Below are 19,926 nucleotides of genomic sequence, written 5' to 3' on the forward strand. Positions count from 1 at the left end.
AACAAATTAAAATTGCTCCCTTTCCTCCATTGTTTAGCATCTGGATTGTTATCTATCTCAACTCTATTATTTATAATACGGAAGCTATATAAATACATGTGGGTGGTGGACGAAGCCAACCTCTCGTGAGGTCTTGTAAAACCCCAGCAAGAAGTCTTCAGGAGAGGAGGGAAAGGAAAATATGCTCAAGTGATTTTTCGAAGGAGGAATATTTCAAGTAAAATGAGACTGATCCATTATTATTTGCATTCATTACTTGAGAGAATATAAAAATGCTAATATAAAGAATAGATAAATGATATTAAAATGTATTTTGGGAACGACATATACTTGAATATTAGTTCTATACTTGAATATAGAAACTGACCATTCAGATCTAAAAGAATAAAGATTGAATATTCGAATTGTTTCTGACAGTTTGTTTTAAAACAATAATCCTGGAAAATGTCAAAATGGTGAGGAAATCTTATTTTGTCAATTAAAATAAACTTATTTAGTAAGTTTTATATTTACTGTTCAGGTTCAGTATCTGGTGGAAAGAGGTGCAATGATTGAGCATGTTGACCACAGTGGAATGCGTCCATTAGACAGAGCAATTGGATGTTGCAACACTTCAGTGGTGATAATGCTGCTTAAGAAAGGTGCAAAACTAGGTATGGCTTTATGACTGACAGAAAATAAGATTGCAGAAAGGAAGTGTCATTTTCTATAAGCTATGTTGCCATTTTTGTTCATAGTTAATTTCTTTTGATTTATAATTTTGTTCATGAGAATTTTGATTGTATGAAATGTCTTGGAGAACTGTATAATATGGTAATTTCTGATTCGTAAGTTAACTATATTCATTGTGAATTTGCATATGTCACATTTCCATTTTAAACAACAATTTTGGTCTGATGTAACAATCCAAGATTTTCCATTCAACATTGTTACTTTATTTTGTGAACTGGTGCATGCTATAAAATAATAGATTGATAGATTTAGACTTCCAAGAATTATAGCTTAAACATTTCTTTGATAATTTTAATTATCTCTAATTAAAATTGAAGAAATTGATTCTAAAGACCAAAGTCTTGTATATAATTTGTAGCTGACAGTTTGTGATGTATTTTATCGTTCTTAACAAATTTTTAACTCATTATTTCCACTATAGTATAGTCATCAAGGTAGCTTTCTTTTGCAATAAATGTTTTCACTGCTTCCTACATCCTTGGTTACAAATTATACAATGGGACTTTGGTGTTCCCATTTTCTTCTGTAATGTATGTTTATTTGGATAGTGATATGACTAAATATGCTTGAAAAATGATCTTAAAGCTGAATTCCATGTTCTATTAATGCTAATACAAATTATTTTTAACAGGATATATCCAAAGTTGTACTGTTGTGTGAAACAACAGGCTTTAAGTGTTTATTTTGCATTTCTTTTATCTGTGCATAAGATGTGTGCATTGCTTACTAGGCCAGCATTATTGCCCAGAGGGCAGTTAAGAATAACTCCTATTGTTGTGCACTTAACCATCAAGTAAGGATGACAGATTTCTATCCCAAAAGGATAGAAAGTGAACGAGATAGTTTTTTTTTAACAGCAATTGATAGTGATTACACAGAGGCTGTTTTTATTTCAGATTTTTATTGAGTTTCAATTTTACCATCTTGCTGTAGAGGTGTTGGAATCCATGTCCCCAGAACATTGTCCTGGATTTCTGCTTTACTATTCCTGAGGCATTCCCAACACAAGGCCTACCCTTGCATTCCTGAATAAAGCTAGGAACATAGGAACAGGCCCCTTGAGCCTGTTCCACCATTCAATGAGATGGCTGACTTCAAAAACCTGCCTTTCGCCCATATCTCTTAAAACCTTTGCTTAACCAAAAATTATCCATCTCTGATTAAAATTAACAACTAATCTAGCATCCCTTGTCATTTCTGAGAGAAAGTTCCAAACATCTACCATCCTTTGTGTATAGAAGTGTTTCCTAATATGTCTCGTGAACGGTCTGGCCATAATTGTCAAACTAAGCCCCCTAGTTCTAAGATCTAATAATAATGATTCACTTCTAAATAAAGTATTGGCTTTTCAGGAAATAAAGAAATTCCCTACTACTCTTACCAGTGCTTCTAAATGTAACATAAATTTCATTTTTAACCAGAGATTGAATTTTTCCTACTGTGTTGTTTACAAATGACTGTAATTAATTTTATAGAATGGGAGTTTTATTGTTATTTAGAAACCAAGTGCAGCAGTGCAATACGAGCTATAGGGAGAGACTGAATAGGCTGGGGCTGTTTTCCCTGGAGCATTGGAGGCTGAGGGGTGACCATATGAAGGTTTATAAAATCATGAGGGACATGGATAGGGTAAACAGGCAAGGTCTTTTCCCTGAGGTGAGGGAGTCCAGAACTAGAAGGAATAGGTTTAGGGTGAGATGGGAAAGATTTAAAAGGGACCTAAGGGACAACTTTTTCATGTAAAATGTGGTGCATGTATGGAATGAACTGGCAGAGGAAGTGGTGGAGACTGGTACTACATTTAAAAGGCATCTGGATGGGTATATGAATAGGAAGGGTTTAGAGAGATATGGGCCAAATACTGGAAAATGGGATTAGATTAGGTTAGGATATCTGATCGGCATGGACAATGTTGACCGAAGGGTCTGTTTCCACGCTGTACTTTGCTATGACTGTAAGTAAAAATAGTCTTTGTTACAGAAATCAAAGTGTTTGCCAAGTGATCAAGTCATACAACATAAAAACAGGCCCTTCAACCCACCATATCTATGCCAACTAACAAACATCACACTACATTAATCCTATTCATCTGCACTTAGTCCATAGCCTACTATATCCTGCTATTTTAAATACCCATCCAGACATTGAGAGTAATGCAGCAAGGAAACAGGCCGTTTTGTCAACTCCTGCTCACCTGCCTACCTTTCCTGGCAGTTACCCCTCTACCTGGCTGTACCTGCAGTGTGACCACCTCCCTGAAACTACTATCTATCACACCCTCTGCCTCTTACATGCTCCTCAGTGCTTCCAACTGTCACTGCAACCGATCCATGCTGTTCGAGACTAGTTGCAGCCAGACACTTGATTGCTCCTTGATCACCCACATCTGACAGAAGGAGCATACCACTCCACTGACTGCCAACTCTGCCGCTTTAACAACTAGCACACTTAAACAGAGAAAAAAGGCCTTACCTTGTTGCTCCTCATCCTCCTCGACAAAGTCTGGTGTTCACTTAGGCCCGCTGTTAGATCCGACCAACAGCATCTCGATCACAAAACACTCGCTTGCAAAAATGGCCGGAACGAGACACAGCAATGCCTCCCTCCCCCAGTTTCTTAAATGCCCACACTTAGCTCAACTCTTTTGGATGTAGTGAAAGTACCTGCCTCTACCACCCTCTCAGGCAATGTGTCCCACATTTAGAGGGACACTTTCTCCTCACCTTAAACTTATGCCCTCTGTTCTGAGATACATTTACAAGAGGGAAAAAATTCTCAGGATCTACCTTGTCTAATTTCATATACCTTTCACTTTCCACAACTACCAATGCCCTAGCAGTTGAGGGCATTGTGAAAACTGTTTGTACACGTGGATCTGCAATGGACTCTAAACATTTGAAGGTTTTGTTTCTTTCTTTTAGTCAGATCTTTAGTTGCAGAACATAGAACAATACACAGGTCCCAGTAGCCCACCATGTCTGTGTCACCCACAGTGCCAATCTAGATGAATGCCATCTGCTTGAATATGGTCTTAATCTTTCCACTCGCTGCCTGTTCATGTGACTATCTAAATGCCTCTTCAATTTTTTTGAATGTGTCTGCTTCTACCGCCTCCCCGGCAGAGAGTTCCAAACACCTACCACCCTCTGTGTTTAAAAAAAAAACTTTGCCCCACACATTTCCCTTAAATATTTCCCATCTCAACTATGCTCTATGTATTTGGGAAAATGGCTCCAAATGTCCACGCTATTTCTGCCCCTCATAATTGTATATACCTCTATCAGATTACTCCTCAGCCTCTGATGTTTCAGAGAAAATGACCCAAATTTGTCTAACCTCTTCTTATAGCTAATGTACTCTAATCCAGGCATTCTGGTAAACCTCTTTTGCACCACCTCCAAAGACTCCATGTCATAGAGTCATGGAGATGTACAGCACAGAAACGGACCCTTCGGTCCAACCCGTCCATGCCGACCAGATTTCCCAAACCAATCTAGTCCCACCTGCCAGCAGTCAGCCCATATCCCTCCAAACCCTTCCTATTCGTACACCCATCCAAATGCCTTTTAAATGTTGCAATTGTACTAGCCTCCAGCACTACCTCTGGTAGTTCACGTACCACCCGCTGCGTGAAAAAGTTGCCCCTTATGTCTCTTTTATATCTTTCCCCTCTCACACTAAACCTATGCCTCTAGTTCTTGATTCCACCACTGCAGAGAAAAGACTTTGCCTATTTACCCTATCCATGCCCCTCATAATTTTGTAAACTTCTATAAGGTCACCCCTTATCCTCCAATGCTCCAGGGAAAACAGCTCCAGCCAGTTCAGCTTCTTGCTATTGCTCAAATCCTCCAACCCTGGCAACATCCTTGTAAATCTTTTCTGAACCCTTTCAAGTTTTGCAACATCTTTCCGATAGGAAGGAAATCAGAATTGCATGCAATATTCCAACAGTTGGCCTAACCAATGTCCTGTACAGTCGCAACATGACCTCCCAACTCCTATACTCAGTGCTCTGACCAAGAAAGGAAAGCATACCAAATGCCTTCTTCACTATCCTATCTACCTGTGACTCCACTTTTAAGGAGCTATGAACCTTCACTCCAAAGGTCTCTTTGTTCAATAACACTCCCTAGGATATTACTATTAAGTGTACAACTCCTGCTAAGATTTGCTTTCCCAAAATGCAGCACCTCGCATTTATCTGAATTCAACTCCATCTGCTACTTCTCGTCCCATTGGCCCATCTGCTCAAGATCCTGTTGTAATCTGAGGTAACCCTCTTCGCTATCCACTACTCCTCCAAATTTGGTGTCATCTGCAAACTTATTAACTATACCTCTTATGATCATATCCAAATCATTTATATAAATGATGAAAGGAAGTGGAGCCAGCACCGATTCTTGTGGCACTCCACTGGTCACAGGCCTCCAGTCTGAAAACTAACCCTCCACCACCACCGTCTGTCTTCTACCTTTGAGCCAATTCTGTATTCAAATGGCTAGTGCTCCCTGTATTCCTTGAGATCTAACCTTGCTAACCAGTTTCCCATGGGGAATCTTTCGCAGGCCTTACTGAGGTCCATATAGCTCACATCTACCGTTCTGCCCTAATCAATCCTGTTTGTTACCTTTTCAAAAAACTCAATCAAGTTTGTGAGACATGATTTCCCACGCACAAAGCCATGTTGACTATCCCTAATCAGACCTTGCCTTTCCAAATACATGAACATCCTGTCCCTCAGGATTCCCTCCTACAACTTGCCCACCACAGAGGTCAGGCTCACTGGTCTATAGTTCCCTGGCTTGTCCCTTACCACCTTTCTTAAAAAGTGGCACCACGTTAGCCAACCTCCAGTCTCCTGGCACCTCACCTGTGACGATGGATAGTACAAATATCTCAGCAAGAGGCCCAGCAATCACTTCTCTAGCTTCCCACAGAGTTCTCGGGTACACCTGATCAGGTCCTGGGGATTTATTCACCTATTACCTGTTTAAAGACATCCAGCACTTCCTCCTCTGTAATATGGACACCATCTATTTCCCTACATTCTATATCTTCCATACCCTTTTCCACAGTAAATACTGATGCAAAATACTCATTTAGTATCTTCCTCCATTTTCTGCAGCTCCACACAAAGGAGCCTTGCTGATTTTTGTGGGGCCCTGTTCTCTCCCCAGTTACCCTTTTGTCCTTAATGTATTTGTAAAAACCCTTTGGATTCTCCTAAACTCTATTTGCGAAAGCTTTCTCATGTCCCTTTTTTGCCCTCCTGACTTTCCTCTTAAGTATACTCCTACTGCCTTTATACTCTTCTAAGGATTTACTCAATCTATCCTGTCTATGCCTGACATATATTTCCTTCTTTTTCTTACCAAACCCTCAATTTCTTTAGTCAACCAGCATTCCCCACACCTACCAACCTTTGCTTTCACCCCTAACAGGAATGTATTGTCTTTGGACTCTCGTTATGTCATTGCTGAAGGCTTCCCATTTTCCAGCCATCCCTTTACCTGTGAATACCTGCCCCCAATCAGCTTTTGAAAGTTCTTGCCTAATACTGTCAAAATTGGCCTTTCTCCAATTTAAAGCTTCAACTTTTAGATCTGGTCTATCCTTTTCCATCACTACTTTAAAGCTAATAGAATTATGGTTGCTGACCCCAAAGTGCTCACCCACTGACACCTTAGTTACCTGCTCTGCCTTATTTCCCAAAAGTAGGTCGAGTTTTGCACCTTCCCTAGTAGGTAAATCCATATACTGAATCAGAAAATGTTCTTGTACACACTTAAAAAATTCCTCTCCATCTAAACCCTTAACACTGGCAGTCCCAGTCTATGTTTGGAAAGTTAAAATCCCCTACCATAACCACACTATTATACTTTCAAAAACACCATTTCCCCTCCCCTCTTTCCCCCCTTTCTATCCTTCTTGTAGCATTTGTATCCTGGGACATGAAGTTGCCAGTTCTGTCCATCCCTGAGCTCTGCTTCTGTAATTACTATGATATTCCCAGTCCCATGTTCCTAACCATGCCCTGAGTTCATCTGCCTTACCTGTTAGGCCTCTTAAACTGCATTTATTTCAATTCATCAGTCCTACCTTGTTCTCTGCTTTGTCTGCCTGCCCTGACTGTTTGACTCGCTTTTTTTCTCAAGTGTACCAGTTTCAGATTGATCCCATTCCTCACCATTTCCCTCGGTCCCACCCCCACCCACCTCACTAGTTTAAATCTTCCTGAGCAGCTCTAGCAAATCTCCCTGCCAATATATTAGTCCCCTTCCAATTTAGGTGCAATCAGTCCTCCTTGTACAGGTCACTTTTACCCCAAAGGAGATTCCAATGATCCAAAAATGTGCATTTTTCTCCATTATAGCAGCTTCTCAGCCATGCATTCATCTGCTCTATCCTTGTGTTCCTGCCCTCACGAGCTCGTAGCACCAGCAATAATACAGTTGTTATTACTCTTGAGGACCTCCTTTTTAAATTCCTGCCTAACTCTTTTGTGATCTCCCTTCAGGATCTCAACCTTTTCCCTTCCTATGTCATTGGTTCCAATGTGTACAATGACCTCTTGCTGGCCCCTCTCCCCCTTGAGAACATTCTGCACCCCCTCTGAGACATCCTTGATCTTGGCACCAGGGAAGCAACACACCATTCTGACTTTTGTCTGCTGGCCACAGAAACGTCTGTCTGTACCTTGGACTAGAGAGTCCCCTTACACAATCGATCTCTTGGAATTCTTGTACCCCTCATTGCATTAGAGCCAGTCTCAATTCCAGAAACTTGGCTGTTCGTGCTACTTTTCCCTGAGAATCCATCACTCCCTACATTTTCCAAAACATTATAGTTGTTTGAAATGGGGATAGCCACAGAAGACTCATGCACTAACTGCCTACCTCTCTTACCTTTCCTTGACTTGGAAACCATAACTGCACACAACACTGTAAATGTGGCCTAACTAAAGTCTTATGCAGCTGCAACATGACTTGCCAACTTGTATACTCTGTGCCCTGACTGATGAATGCAAGCATGCTTTACGCATTGTTTGCCATCTTATTCAATTGTGTTGTCATTTCCAGGGAGTATGGACTTGGACCCCAAGATTCCTCTGTATACCTGTGTTCCTAAGAGTACAGCCAACTGTTGTTCTGAAGCATAGGTGGACGCCCCCCCCCCCCCCGCCTCCCCGCCTCCCCATAACAAAATCTGAAATATCTAGAGGCTTAACGTCATTATCTATTGAAAGAAGTATGACAAGTGGTATAACCTACCTCTCACTCCCCCAATCTGTTACAAAGGAGTGGGTAAATGAAATGAAATACTTTGACACACTCTATAAATCAACAAGTAACAATTTATTTATCAAACTCCCAACAGTGAATAAACTAATAGAACCGCTAACAAAATGAACAGTTCCTCTCCAGCTGTTAGCTATTGCCAAATAAAACAAAATTCTAGTGTTATGCTGTTCTAATAAATACAAGTCCCACTTATGTAACAAAACAGTAGAATTTTGTCTGTCAAAGCTATAGCCAGGTTGTGTCTTCCAGATCTTTCTGTGTCTTCTCTGTTGATCTTCTTTCAGGAATGCTGCCTCCTTCGAATTCCTGCATCAGGAATCCATCTCTCTGTCAAGTTCTGGTGTCAGGAACATTAACTAAGAGTGCTGCTGTACCTTTAGTCAGATGATAGTTGGAGAGCTGAAAGAGCTAATCTCTTTAGAAAGCAGTTTGCTCTCCCTGATTTTCAAATGCCCTTTTTTATACCCTTGACGACCTATTAATTTCTTTATAATCAGATTGGTTCTAGGTTGTCAAAACTATCAGATTTAAATTTAATTGCTCCTTTGTCTCCAAGTGCCTGGTTTAAATTAATTGGCGAAATTTAAAGATCTGTTGTCTCGGTAAAAATACTGCTTTGCCTACTAACAGTATAGCCTTTTGATACAAATGTTTCAATCTGAGCACCTGCAACTGGCAAGCTGCTGCCCACAGATGCTCATTCGCAAATCGCTAAGTACAGGAAAAAAAAATCATGTTTTAAAAGGACCACGGACTCTTGCCCCCCCTCCCCGTCATTTTACAAACTTTTAAATTATAACTTTAAGTTCAGTCTTCCAATCCACAAATGTTGTACCCAACTTCACAATACTGTATACTTTTCTCTTGCATTGAACCTCCCAAAATGCATCACCCCACACTTATCCAGATTAAATTTCATTTGACATTTCCTTACCCAACGTTCCAACTCAACTATATCTTGCTGTATCCTTTGATAACCTTCTCACTATCCACAGCACCATCAATGTCATGTTATTTGCATAATTATGAATCAGACTATCTATATTTTCATCTAAGTTAATATATAAATAAAACGAACAGAGGTCCCAGCACTGATCCTTGCGGACCCCTAGTATTTGACATTTCTATCCTGACTATTCACTGGTCACAGATCTCCAGTCAGGAAAACTTTATGCCTCCTATGACGAACCCAATTTTGTCAACTTACCATGGATCCTATGCTTAATTTGTCATGAGGGATCTTGTCAAAAGCTTTAGTAACATCCATGCAGAGAGCATACATTTCTTTACTGTCAAACAGATTCGTAACTTCGTCAAAAAGCTCAATCAACTTTGAGAGACGAAATAACCCCCCCACCCCCACCCCAATGAAGCTGTACTGGACTATTCCACATTGTAACATCCACAAGCGCACTCGGTTTTTATTACAGATTTACCATAGAAAGCATCCTATTTGGATGCATCACAGTGTGATATAGCAACTGCTCTTCCCAAGACTGCAAGAAACTACAGTGTCATGAACGCAGTCCAATTCATCACGTAAGCCAGCCTTCCATTCATTAACTCCATCTACACTTCCCGGTGCCTGGGCAAAGCATAATCAAACATTTTTTACAAACCCACTGACTCCCATAGCTACCTGGATTACACCTCTTCCCACCCTATCTCTTGCAAAAATGCCATCCCGTATTCCCAATTTCTCTGCCTCTGCCGTATCTGCTCCCAGGAGGACCAGTTCCACCATAGGACACACCAGATGGCCTCCTTCTTTAGAGACTGCAATTTCCCTTCCCACGTGGTTAAAGATGCCCTCCAATGCATCTCGTCCACATCCCGCACCTCCGCCCTCAGACCCCACCCCTCCAACCGTAACAAGGACAGAACGCCCCTGGTGCTCACCTTCCACCCTACAAACCTTCGCATCAACCAAATCATCCACCGATATTTCCACCACCTCCAAAAAGACCCCACCACCAGGGATATATTTCCCTCCCCACCCCTTTCTGCCTTCCGCAAAGACCGTTCCCTCCATGACTACCTGGTCAGGTCCACACCCCCCTACGACCCACCCTCCCATTCTGGCACTTTCCCCTGCCACCGCAGGAACTGTAAAACCTGTGCCCATACCTCCTCCCTCACCTCTATCCAAGGCCCTAAAGGAGCCTTCCACATCCATCAAAGTTTCACCTGCACATCCACCGATATCATTTATTGTATCCGTTGCTCCCGATGTGGTCTTCTCTACATTGAGGAGACTGGGCGCCTCCTAGCAGAGCGCTTTAGGGAACATCTCCGAGACACCCGCACCAATCAACCAAACCGCCCCGTGGCCCAACATTTCAACTCCCCCTCCCACTCTGCTGAGGACGTGGAGGTCCTGGGCCTCCTTCACCGCCGCTCCCTCACCACCAGACGCCTGGAGGAAGAACGCCTCATCTTCCGCCTCGGAACACTTCAACCCCAGGGCATCAATGTGGACTTCAACAGCTTCCTCATTTCCCCTTCCCCCACCTCATCCTAGTTTCAAACTTCCAGCTCAGTTACTGTCTCCTTGACTTGTCCGACCTGCCTATCCTCTTTTCCACCTATCCACTCCACCCTCTCCTCCTTGACCTATTACCTTCATCTCCTCCCCCACTCACCCATTGTACTCTATGCTACTCTCTCCCCACCCCCACCCTCCTCTAGCTTATCTCTCCATGCTTCAGGCTCACTGCCTTTATTCCTGATGAAGGGCTTTTGCCCGAAACGTCGATTTCACTGCTCGTTGGATGCTGCCTGAACTGCTGTGCTCTTCCAGCACCACTAATCCAGTATTTGGTTTTCAGCATCTGCAGTCATTGTTTTTACCAAAGCATAATCAAAGACTCCTCCCACTCTGGTTGTACTCTCTTCTACTCTCTTCTGCCAGGCAGGCGATATAAAAGTTTAAGAACACCTACAAACAGATTTAAGACCAGCTTCTTGCTTGCTGTTATCAGACATTTGAACATAATTGTGAAATGTTAATGTTGCTCTCTGTCTCTGTGCCTTCTCACGGCTATAACACTGTATTTTGCTCTCTGTCCTGCTACCCTGATGCACTTTGTATGGTAGGATCTACTTGTATAGCATGCAAAGTAACACTTTTCATTATATCTTCATACATGTGACAACAATAAATCAGTGAATCTTCTCCAAATGTCGGCAAATCCCGTCTTTAGGAATCTTCAATAATTTCCCTACCATTAATATAAAACTCACTGGCCTATAATTTCCTGGATTATCCCTGTTGCCCTTAAACTGAGGAACAACAATTTTGTTTTGTGAGTACTGATGCTAAATACTCATTAAGGACCTCACCCACTTCCCCGGCTCCATATGCAAATTCCTCCATTGTCCTTTAGTGGATCTATCCTTTCCCAAGTTACTCCCTTAATCTTAATTTATGTATGAAATGTATTGGGATTCTCCTTAACCCTACTTGTCAAGGACATGTAATGGCTTCTTCTAGCCCTTTCTGCTTCCTTCATTTATATTCCTCAGGGACTCTGATTTCAGTTACCTGAACCTTTCTTTTTCTTTTTAACTAAATTTTCAGCATCTGTTATCCAAGATGCAGACAATATGCTGGTTGATGAGGTTAGTCTAGAACAGGTGTCATGTTCGGCACAAACATGGTGGGCCAAAGGGACAGTTTCTTCGCTGTACTGTTCTATGTTCCTGAATATAGTCATTCTTAACTTTCATTCTCACAGGGACATACTGTTCCTGAACTCTGATCAACTGGCCTTTAAAAGATTCCCTCATATCAGGTGGATTTATCCTCAAACAGCTGCCCCCATTCTAATTTTTCCAGTTCCTGTCTAATATTGTTGTAACTAGTTTCCCCCAAATTTACCACTTTCACCCAGGATCAGTTTTATCTTTATCCATAGTTATTTTAAAACTTACTGAATTATGATCACTCTTCCTAATGTGCTCCCCCATTGAAACTTTGGTCACCTGACCAGGTTCAGTCCCCACTTCAAGGTCAAGTACGACCCTTCCCTCGTTGCACTACCTTTATATTGTGTCAAGAAACTCTTCTGGGTACACCTAACAAATTCTATCCCATCTAAGCCCCTTGCACTAAGGGAGTCCCAGTCGGTATAGGGAAGGTAATATCACCCACTGCAACAATCCTATTGTTTTACATTTTCCCTGATCTGCTTACATTTTGTTCATCTAACCCTAATATAGTGATACCATCTTTTCTTGTTCTTCATTTCTACCCATATGGCATCACTCATGAACCCTTCAAAATGTTCCCCCTCAGTACAGCTGTGACATTCTCATTAATCAGCTTTTGCATTCCTCTCCATCTTGCCTAAAACATCCAAACCCTGGAATGTTGAGCTGACAGTCCTGTCCTTCTCTCAAACAAGTTTCTGTAATGGTTACCACATTGTAGTCCCATGTAGTAATCCAAGTATAAACTCAACTGCTTTACCTCTTATACTTGCATTAAAGAAAGGTTTAGGGTGAGAAGGGAAAGATTTAAAAGGGATCTCAGGGGCAACTTTTTCATGCAGAGGGTGGTACGTGTATGGAATGAGCGATCAGAGGAAGTGGTGGAGGCTGGGAAAATAACAACATCTAAAAGGCAGCTGGATGGGTTTAGTAAACCCTATAGGAAGCGTTTAGAGGGATATGGGTCATGAGCTGGCAAATGGGACTAGATTATTTTAGGATATCTGGTCAGCATGGACAAGTTGGACCAAAGGACTTGTTTCTGTGCTGTCCATCTCTATGATTTTATAAATACACGACAGACCACCAGTCCTGACAAGTTTGTTAACCTTGCCTGCTTGTTCTTTCTATTGAACTGCTTGACTTAATGTCGACCTACTCCTTGATCACTTCACATGCTGATCTACTGCTCTGTTTCCTACTCCCTGCCACATTAGATTAAAATCTCCCAAGTACCACTAGCAAACCTTCTTGTACAGGTCCCACCTGTGCTGCAAAAATTCTAAAGATCCATATTTCCTACACCAGTTCTTCAGTCACACATTCATCTGTATTGCTATTTCTGGCACAGGGAGTGATCTGCAGATTACAACTCAAGACGTCATTTTTTCAACTTCCTACTTAACTCCCTAAATTCCCTTTGCAGGACCTTCCTACTCTTACTACCTATGTCATAAGTATCAATATGGGCAATGATCTCGAATTGCTCAACCTCCCCCTTCAGAATATGTGCATGCTCAGAGACATCCTTGGCACCAGAGGCAACATATCATTCTGGTCACCTCATGGCTTCAGAAATGCCTATCTGTGCCATATTGCTCACGCATTTTTCAGTAGGATAGCTTTATTTAATTATACATTTGAATTTTAAAAAGCTTCTATTGCAACTTCCATTAATGTGTTGCAAAGGCTTATGACTGTTCAGTGATTGGTTTTAAACAGAATTTTCTCTTCTGTCAAAGAAAATGTCTTAAAACTTTATACAACTTGATGTAAGCATATGCCCGTGTCCTTTTTCAAAATAAAGCAATATCATTACTCATCCAGGTAATGCAGCTTGGGCAATGGCCACATCCAAACCAGACATCTTGATCATTTTACTACAGAAACTGATGGAAGAGGGAAATCTGCTTTATAAGGTATATTCTGATCATCTATTGAAATATCATATTACTTAGAAAATGCACACATCTTTAAACTATAAATACATTTCACAATCTGCTGTTCATTTATGATGTAGTGTCTTAATAGTCAAATCCATTTTCTCGCAGGGCCTCAGAACTATGGTATACCTTGGTGTCTTTCCCTCTTTTGTATACAGTAGAAACCTGTAAATAGAGTCTTGCATTCCTTAACTGTTTTCTAATTTATATGGTATTCTCTCCCATTGTTGTGGTCTGAACTATCTGCGTGGACCTCCAGTTAAGGTTCTTGGAATCCACAATGATGGTCTTTTTAAAAATTGCAATTCCCACAATGTTTGTGATTTTTTTTTAAATTAAAGAACAGAGTTTAAACACATACATTTGGGCGGGGGTGGGTGGGGGGGAGGTCTGGGGAAGCTGTATTTAACTTGTATTATTGTTCTGTTGGCACCCTGTGCATAATACTGGTATGGAAGTAAGTATTGCTCATGTCCAATATTCATCCAGTTTTAATAAATGAAACCTTTAATCATCATGTTCAATGTGGAGTAACTAAATACCATCCCAAGTATTGCTGTCATCTATACATATTTTCACTACAATCAAAAGTCTAGGCTTAAATGTAAATTGAAAATCAATCCTAATATATTATTATCATTACCATTTTGTGTTGTATACGGTATGAAAATAGGAAAGAGAAGACTGTATAAGGCATTGGTCAGACCACATATAGAATACTTTGAACAGTTTTGGACCCTTTATCTAATGACAGATATATTGGCCTGGCAGTTCACCTAATGGTCACGTGCTGATTTTGGCAATGAATACATTTTCTTACGAGGGAGGTTGAATAGATTAGGCTTGTACTCACAGGTGTTTAGAAGGATGAGAGGAGACTTTGTGAAACAGGATAGATATAGAGAGAGTCTTTCCCCTAATGGGGGGAAGTCAAGGACCAAAGGGTATAATCTCAGAGTAAGGGGTTGCACATTTAAGACGTGTGAGGAGGAACTTTTTCTGTCAGCGGGTACTGAATCTGTGGAATTCTTTACCATAGAAGGCTGCTGTGGCTGGGTTGTTAAGTATATTTAAGGCTGAGATGGGCAGATTTTTAATCAATAACGGTATCAAGAGTTCTGGGTGTATGGCATGTAAATGAGTTGAGGGTTAACTTTTCAGCCATTATCTTATTAAATGGGGGAAACAGGCTCAATGGGCTAAATTGCCTACTTTTCCTACGTCTTGTTGCCTGCTACAACAAATGTCAGATATTATCACTTAATCCTAAATTCTCTTCTAACTCCATGTTCAAGTCTGTGTCACATTGACATCAGCTGACCTCATCTCATAGAACTCTTAAAATCGGGTATTGATCTGGTTTGATGATACTGACCCTGGAGAGAACCCAGAAAATACTGGTATTTGCATGTTCCAGCTTGCAAATGCGATCTACAGGAGGGGGGGGGGGTGAAATTTATGACCATGTGCACCTTATCAACCTGTCCTAAAAATCCATCTGATTAGAAGTGGGAACAGAGCTATCTTCCATCACTGACTACTGATTATTGCCAAACTTGTTATGGCTTAAACCATGGAAGATTTTGTTTTGGAAAATTTCAAGCTAGGTTGGCTCACACAAATGTTGCTCGTGAATAGATATATTTGAAAATTTTTAATTGCATTTTCAGTACTTGGGGGCATTATCTGCCAAAGGTTCACCAGACAATCACCAAATTTCTCTTTACTATTTCCAGTCTTGGTGGGAGCTACAAAGTCTATACTTGCAAGAAGAAAATAATGTCAGTCTACACGTTTAGGGAGAGTTTACGTGTTACTGGGGATTACATCTGCAACAAATGCCGTTGGTTGTGAATCCTATCAGATTGAATGGATTGGTTGGAGTGACAGTTACAGGCAATGAGGAATTTACAAGAGCAAGGGGGTGTGATGGATGGCAGTTATAGGAAAGGTGAAAAGCTGCAGATACAGTCACATAGATGGGTTACCTCCAGGAAAAGTAGGAGAGGGAGGCAGGTAGTGCAGGAGTCTTCTGTGGCTATCCCCATTTCAAACAAGTATGCTGTTTTAGTAAATATAGGGAGAGATGGACATTTAGGGGAACGTAGCACGAACAGCCACGTTTCTGATGTCGACACAGGCTATAATGTAATGAGGGGTACATTGGGTTCCAGGCGATCAATTGTGTTAAGGGGCTCTCTAGTCAGAGGCACAGACAGATGTTTCTGTGGCCAGCAGCAAAAAAATCAGAATGGTGTGTTGCCTCCCTGGTGGCAGGCTCAAGGATGTCTCAGAGAGGGACCAGCAGAAGGTCATTGTACACATTGAAACCAACGACATAGTAAGGGAAAAGGATTAGATTCTGAAGGCAGAATGTAGAAAGTTAAGTAGTTAATTAAAAAGAAGGCCCTCAAGGGTAGTAATATCTGGATTATTCCTGGTACTACGAGCTAGTGAGGGTAGCAATAGGAGGACAGAGCAGATGAATGCGTGGCTGAGGAGTTGATGTATGGGAGAAGGATTCACATTTTTGGATCATTGATATTTATTCTGGGGTAGAAGTAACCTGTACAAGAAGGACAGATTGCACCTGAATTGGAAGGGGACTAATACACTGGCAAGGAAATTTGCTAGAGCTGCTTGGGAGGATTTAAAGTAGTATGAGGGGTGTGTGTGTGTGTTAGGGGGAAGGTGTCGGTGGGACCCAGGGAGATGGTGAGGAAAGAAATCAATCTGAGACTGGTACAGTTGAGAACAGAAGTGAGTCAAACAGTCAGGGCAGGCAGGGACAAAGCAGAGAACAAGGTTGGAATGATGAATCGAAATAAATGCAGTTTTATTTAAGAGGCCTAACAGGGAAGGCAGATGAACTCAGGGATTGGGATATCATAGCAAATACAGAAACATGGCTCAGGGATGGACAGGACTGGCAGCTTAATATTCCAGGATGAAATGTTACAGGAAGGACAGAAAGGGAGGCGAGAGAGGAGGCGAAGTGGCGTTTTTGATATAGGATAGCATTACAGTTGTAGGGAGGATATTCCTGGATATACATCCAGGGAAGTTATTTGGGTGGAACTGAGAAATAAGAAAGGGATGATCACCTTATTGGGATTGTATTATAGACCCCCTAATAGTCAGCGAGAAATTGAGAAACAAAACAAATTTGTAAGGAGATTTCAGTTATCTGTCAGAATAATAAGGTGGTTACGGTAGGGGGTTGTAACTTTCCAAGGCAGGTACTGTCATAGTGTTAGGAATTTAGATGGAGAGAAATTTAAGTGTGTACAAGAACATTTTCTGATTCAGTATATGGATTTACCTACTAGGGAAGGTGCAAAACATGACCTACTTTTGGGAAATAAGGCAGGGCAGGTGACTAAGGTGTCAGTGGGTGAGCACTTTGGGGCCAGCTATTAGTTTTAAAATAGTGATAGAAAAGGATAGACCAGATCTAAAAGTTGAAGTTCTAACTTGGAGGAAGACATATTTTGATGGCATTAGGCAAGAACTTTGAAAAGCTGACTGGGGGCAGGTATTCACAGGTAAAGGGATGGTTGGAAAATGGGAAGCCTTCAGAAATGAGGCAACAAGAGTCCAGAGACAGTATATTCCTGTTAGAGTGAAAGGAAAGACTGATAGGTGTAGGGAATGCTGGATAACCAAAGAAATTGAGGATTTGGTTAAGAAAAAGAAGGAAGCACATGTCAGGTATAGACAGGTTAGAATCCTTAGAAAAGTATAAAGACAGTAGGAGTATACTTAAGGAAATCAGGAGGGCAAAAAGGGGACATGAGAGAGCTTTGGCAATTAGGTTTAAGGAGAATCCAAAGGGTTTTTACAAATATACTAAGGACAAAAGGGTAACTAGGAAGCGAATCGATCCTCTCAAAGGCCTTTGTGTGGAGCTACAGGAGTTACTAAACGACTATTTTGCATCCGTATTTACTGTGGAAAAGGACATGGAAGGTATAGAATGTAGGGAAATAGATGGTGACATCTTGAAAAATGTCCATAATACCGAGGAGGAAGTGCTGGGTCCACTACTTTTCATCATTTATATCAATGATTTGGATGTGAACATAGGAGATATCGTCAGTAAGTTTGCAGTTGACACCAAAAGTGGAGGTGTAGTAGACAGCGAAGAAGGTAACCTCAGATTATCTTCATGTAACGGGATCTTGATCAGATGGGCCAATTGACTGAGGAGTGGAAGATGGAGTTTAATTTAGACAAGTGTGAGGTGTTACAGTGAGGGAAAGCAAATCTTAGCAGGATTTGGTGGTAAGGTCCTAGGGAGTGTTGCTGAACAAAGAGACCTTGGAGTGCAGGTTCATGGCTCCTTGAAAGTAGAGTCACAGGTAGATAGGATAGTGAAGAAGATGTTTGGTGTGTTTTCTTTATTGGTCAGAGTATTGAGTACAGGAGTTGGGAGGTCATGTTGCGGCTGCACAGTATGTTGGTTAGGCCACTTTTGGAATGTTGCGTGCAATTCTGGTCTCCTTTCTATTGGAAGGATGTTGTGAAATTTGAAAGGGTTCAGAAAAGATTTACAAGGATGTTTTGCCTGGGTTGGAGCATTTGAGCTATAGGGAGAGGTTGAGGAGGCTAAGGCTGTTTTCCTTGGAGTGTCGGAGGCTGAGGGGTGGCCTTATAGACGTTTATAAAATCATGAGGGGCATGGAGAGTCCAGAACTAGAGGGCATAGGTTTATGGGAAGAGGGGAAAGATATAAAAGAGATTAAGGGGCAACTTTTTTTTGCACAGGGTGGTACGTGTATGGAATGGGCTGCCAGAGGAAGTGTGGTGGCTGGTACAATTGCAACATTTAAAAGTCATCTGGATAGGTATACGAATAGGATGGGTTTGGAGGGATATGGGCCAGGTGCTGGCAAGTGTGGCACACTGCTTAGCACTGCAGCCTCACAGCACCAGGGTCCCAGGTTCGATCCCAGCCTCAGGTGACTGTCTGTGTGGAGTTTGCACAGTCTCCCCGTGTCCAGGTGCTCCGGTGTCCTCCCACAATCCAAAGGTGGCCATGCTATGTTGCCCATAGTGTTAGGTGCATTAGTCAGAGGGAAATGGGTCTGGCTGGGTTGCTCTTCAGAGAGTCGGTGTGGACTGGTTGGGCCAAAGGGCCTGTTTCCACACTCTAGGGAATCTTAAAAAAAAAAGTGGGACTAGATTAGGTTGGGATATCTGGTTGGCATGGATGAGTTGGACCAAAGGGTCTGTTTCTGTGCTGTATATCTCTATGATACATCTTTTCTTAGTTTGCTAACTTAACTCAAAGCAGAAGAGTGAAGGTGTTTGCTGTCTCTATGCTGTACTTTGGGACAATCATGATTATTGATTACTACATTAGTTTTCTGTCCAATATTGATTCTTTGGTATGTCCTGAGAATTACAGCACCTGTACATGGTGTGCTTTGTAACTGTTATTATGGAGTATCATAGACGAATTAGAACCAATTCCAATCTGGACCTTTTAAAAATGCTGGACATATGGTGGCAGAGCGTAATGAAGTATCAAAGATAAAGGTGCTGGATTGGGGGGTGGGGGGGAGAAAAGCAAAGTTTAGCAAAATGACAAGGGATGTGACCAAATTAACTGCACATAAAATATAGCGAACAGATTGATAGATCAACTATGGAGAATGCAAAAAGTTTTAAATGAAATGATTTCTTTTCTAATATTATGTCTTGTTAATTATTCCATATATTCTTCTCCACTAATATTCTTTATTTTCCATGGTTCATATGCCTTCTTCACTCTTAACTGATTATATTGCCTTGCAAACTAAAAACTAATCTTCTTACATTTGATATTCATCTAGATCTCCAGTCACTCTGTACAAGGTTTTTGAAATAGATTTCATTAAAATTATCTGCAGAACTACTATAATTATAGATTAGTAGTTAGGCTGATAATTCTTCTCTTTCTAAACTCTGATGTGGTCAATCTTTATCAAGATGTGATGGAATCTAGAACTGAAGAGGACCTAATTCAGAAGTTCTATTTCTCTGAGCTAACAGTATCCTTCATATAGTACATTCGCATTATATCAGTGTGTCAGGCCATTGTAGACATAAGATATTTTGGCTTTTATTGTTTTTTTTTTCCTTAGATCCTTTGGATCCTTTGTCTTAATAGAATAAATTAGCTTTAATAAAGATGTCTTCGTAGGCTGAGTTATTATTTAATATTAAAGATAAAGTCTAATATGGTGTTGCTT

At 41.2% G+C, this 19,926-nt stretch overlaps 1 protein-coding gene across 3 annotated transcripts in view; it reads left to right on the forward strand.

Moving 5' to 3' along the window:
* The window catches only part of LOC140482253 (protein TANC1-like), a 245,970-nt gene that overhangs the window by 213,674 nt on the left and 12,370 nt on the right, over window positions 1-19,926 (forward strand). For all 3 annotated transcript variants that reach the window (XM_072579410.1, XM_072579411.1, XM_072579409.1), the window contains 2 exons: window positions 521-653; window positions 13,575-13,666. In XM_072579410.1, coding sequence (XP_072435511.1) covers window positions 521-653; window positions 13,575-13,666 — 225 coding nt within the window. The remainder of the gene's footprint in view (window positions 1-520; window positions 654-13,574; window positions 13,667-19,926) is intronic.

This window comes from Chiloscyllium punctatum, chromosome 10 (genome assembly GCF_047496795.1).
Source record: "Chiloscyllium punctatum isolate Juve2018m chromosome 10, sChiPun1.3, whole genome shotgun sequence".
Taxonomy (NCBI): domain Eukaryota; kingdom Metazoa; phylum Chordata; class Chondrichthyes; order Orectolobiformes; family Hemiscylliidae; genus Chiloscyllium; species Chiloscyllium punctatum.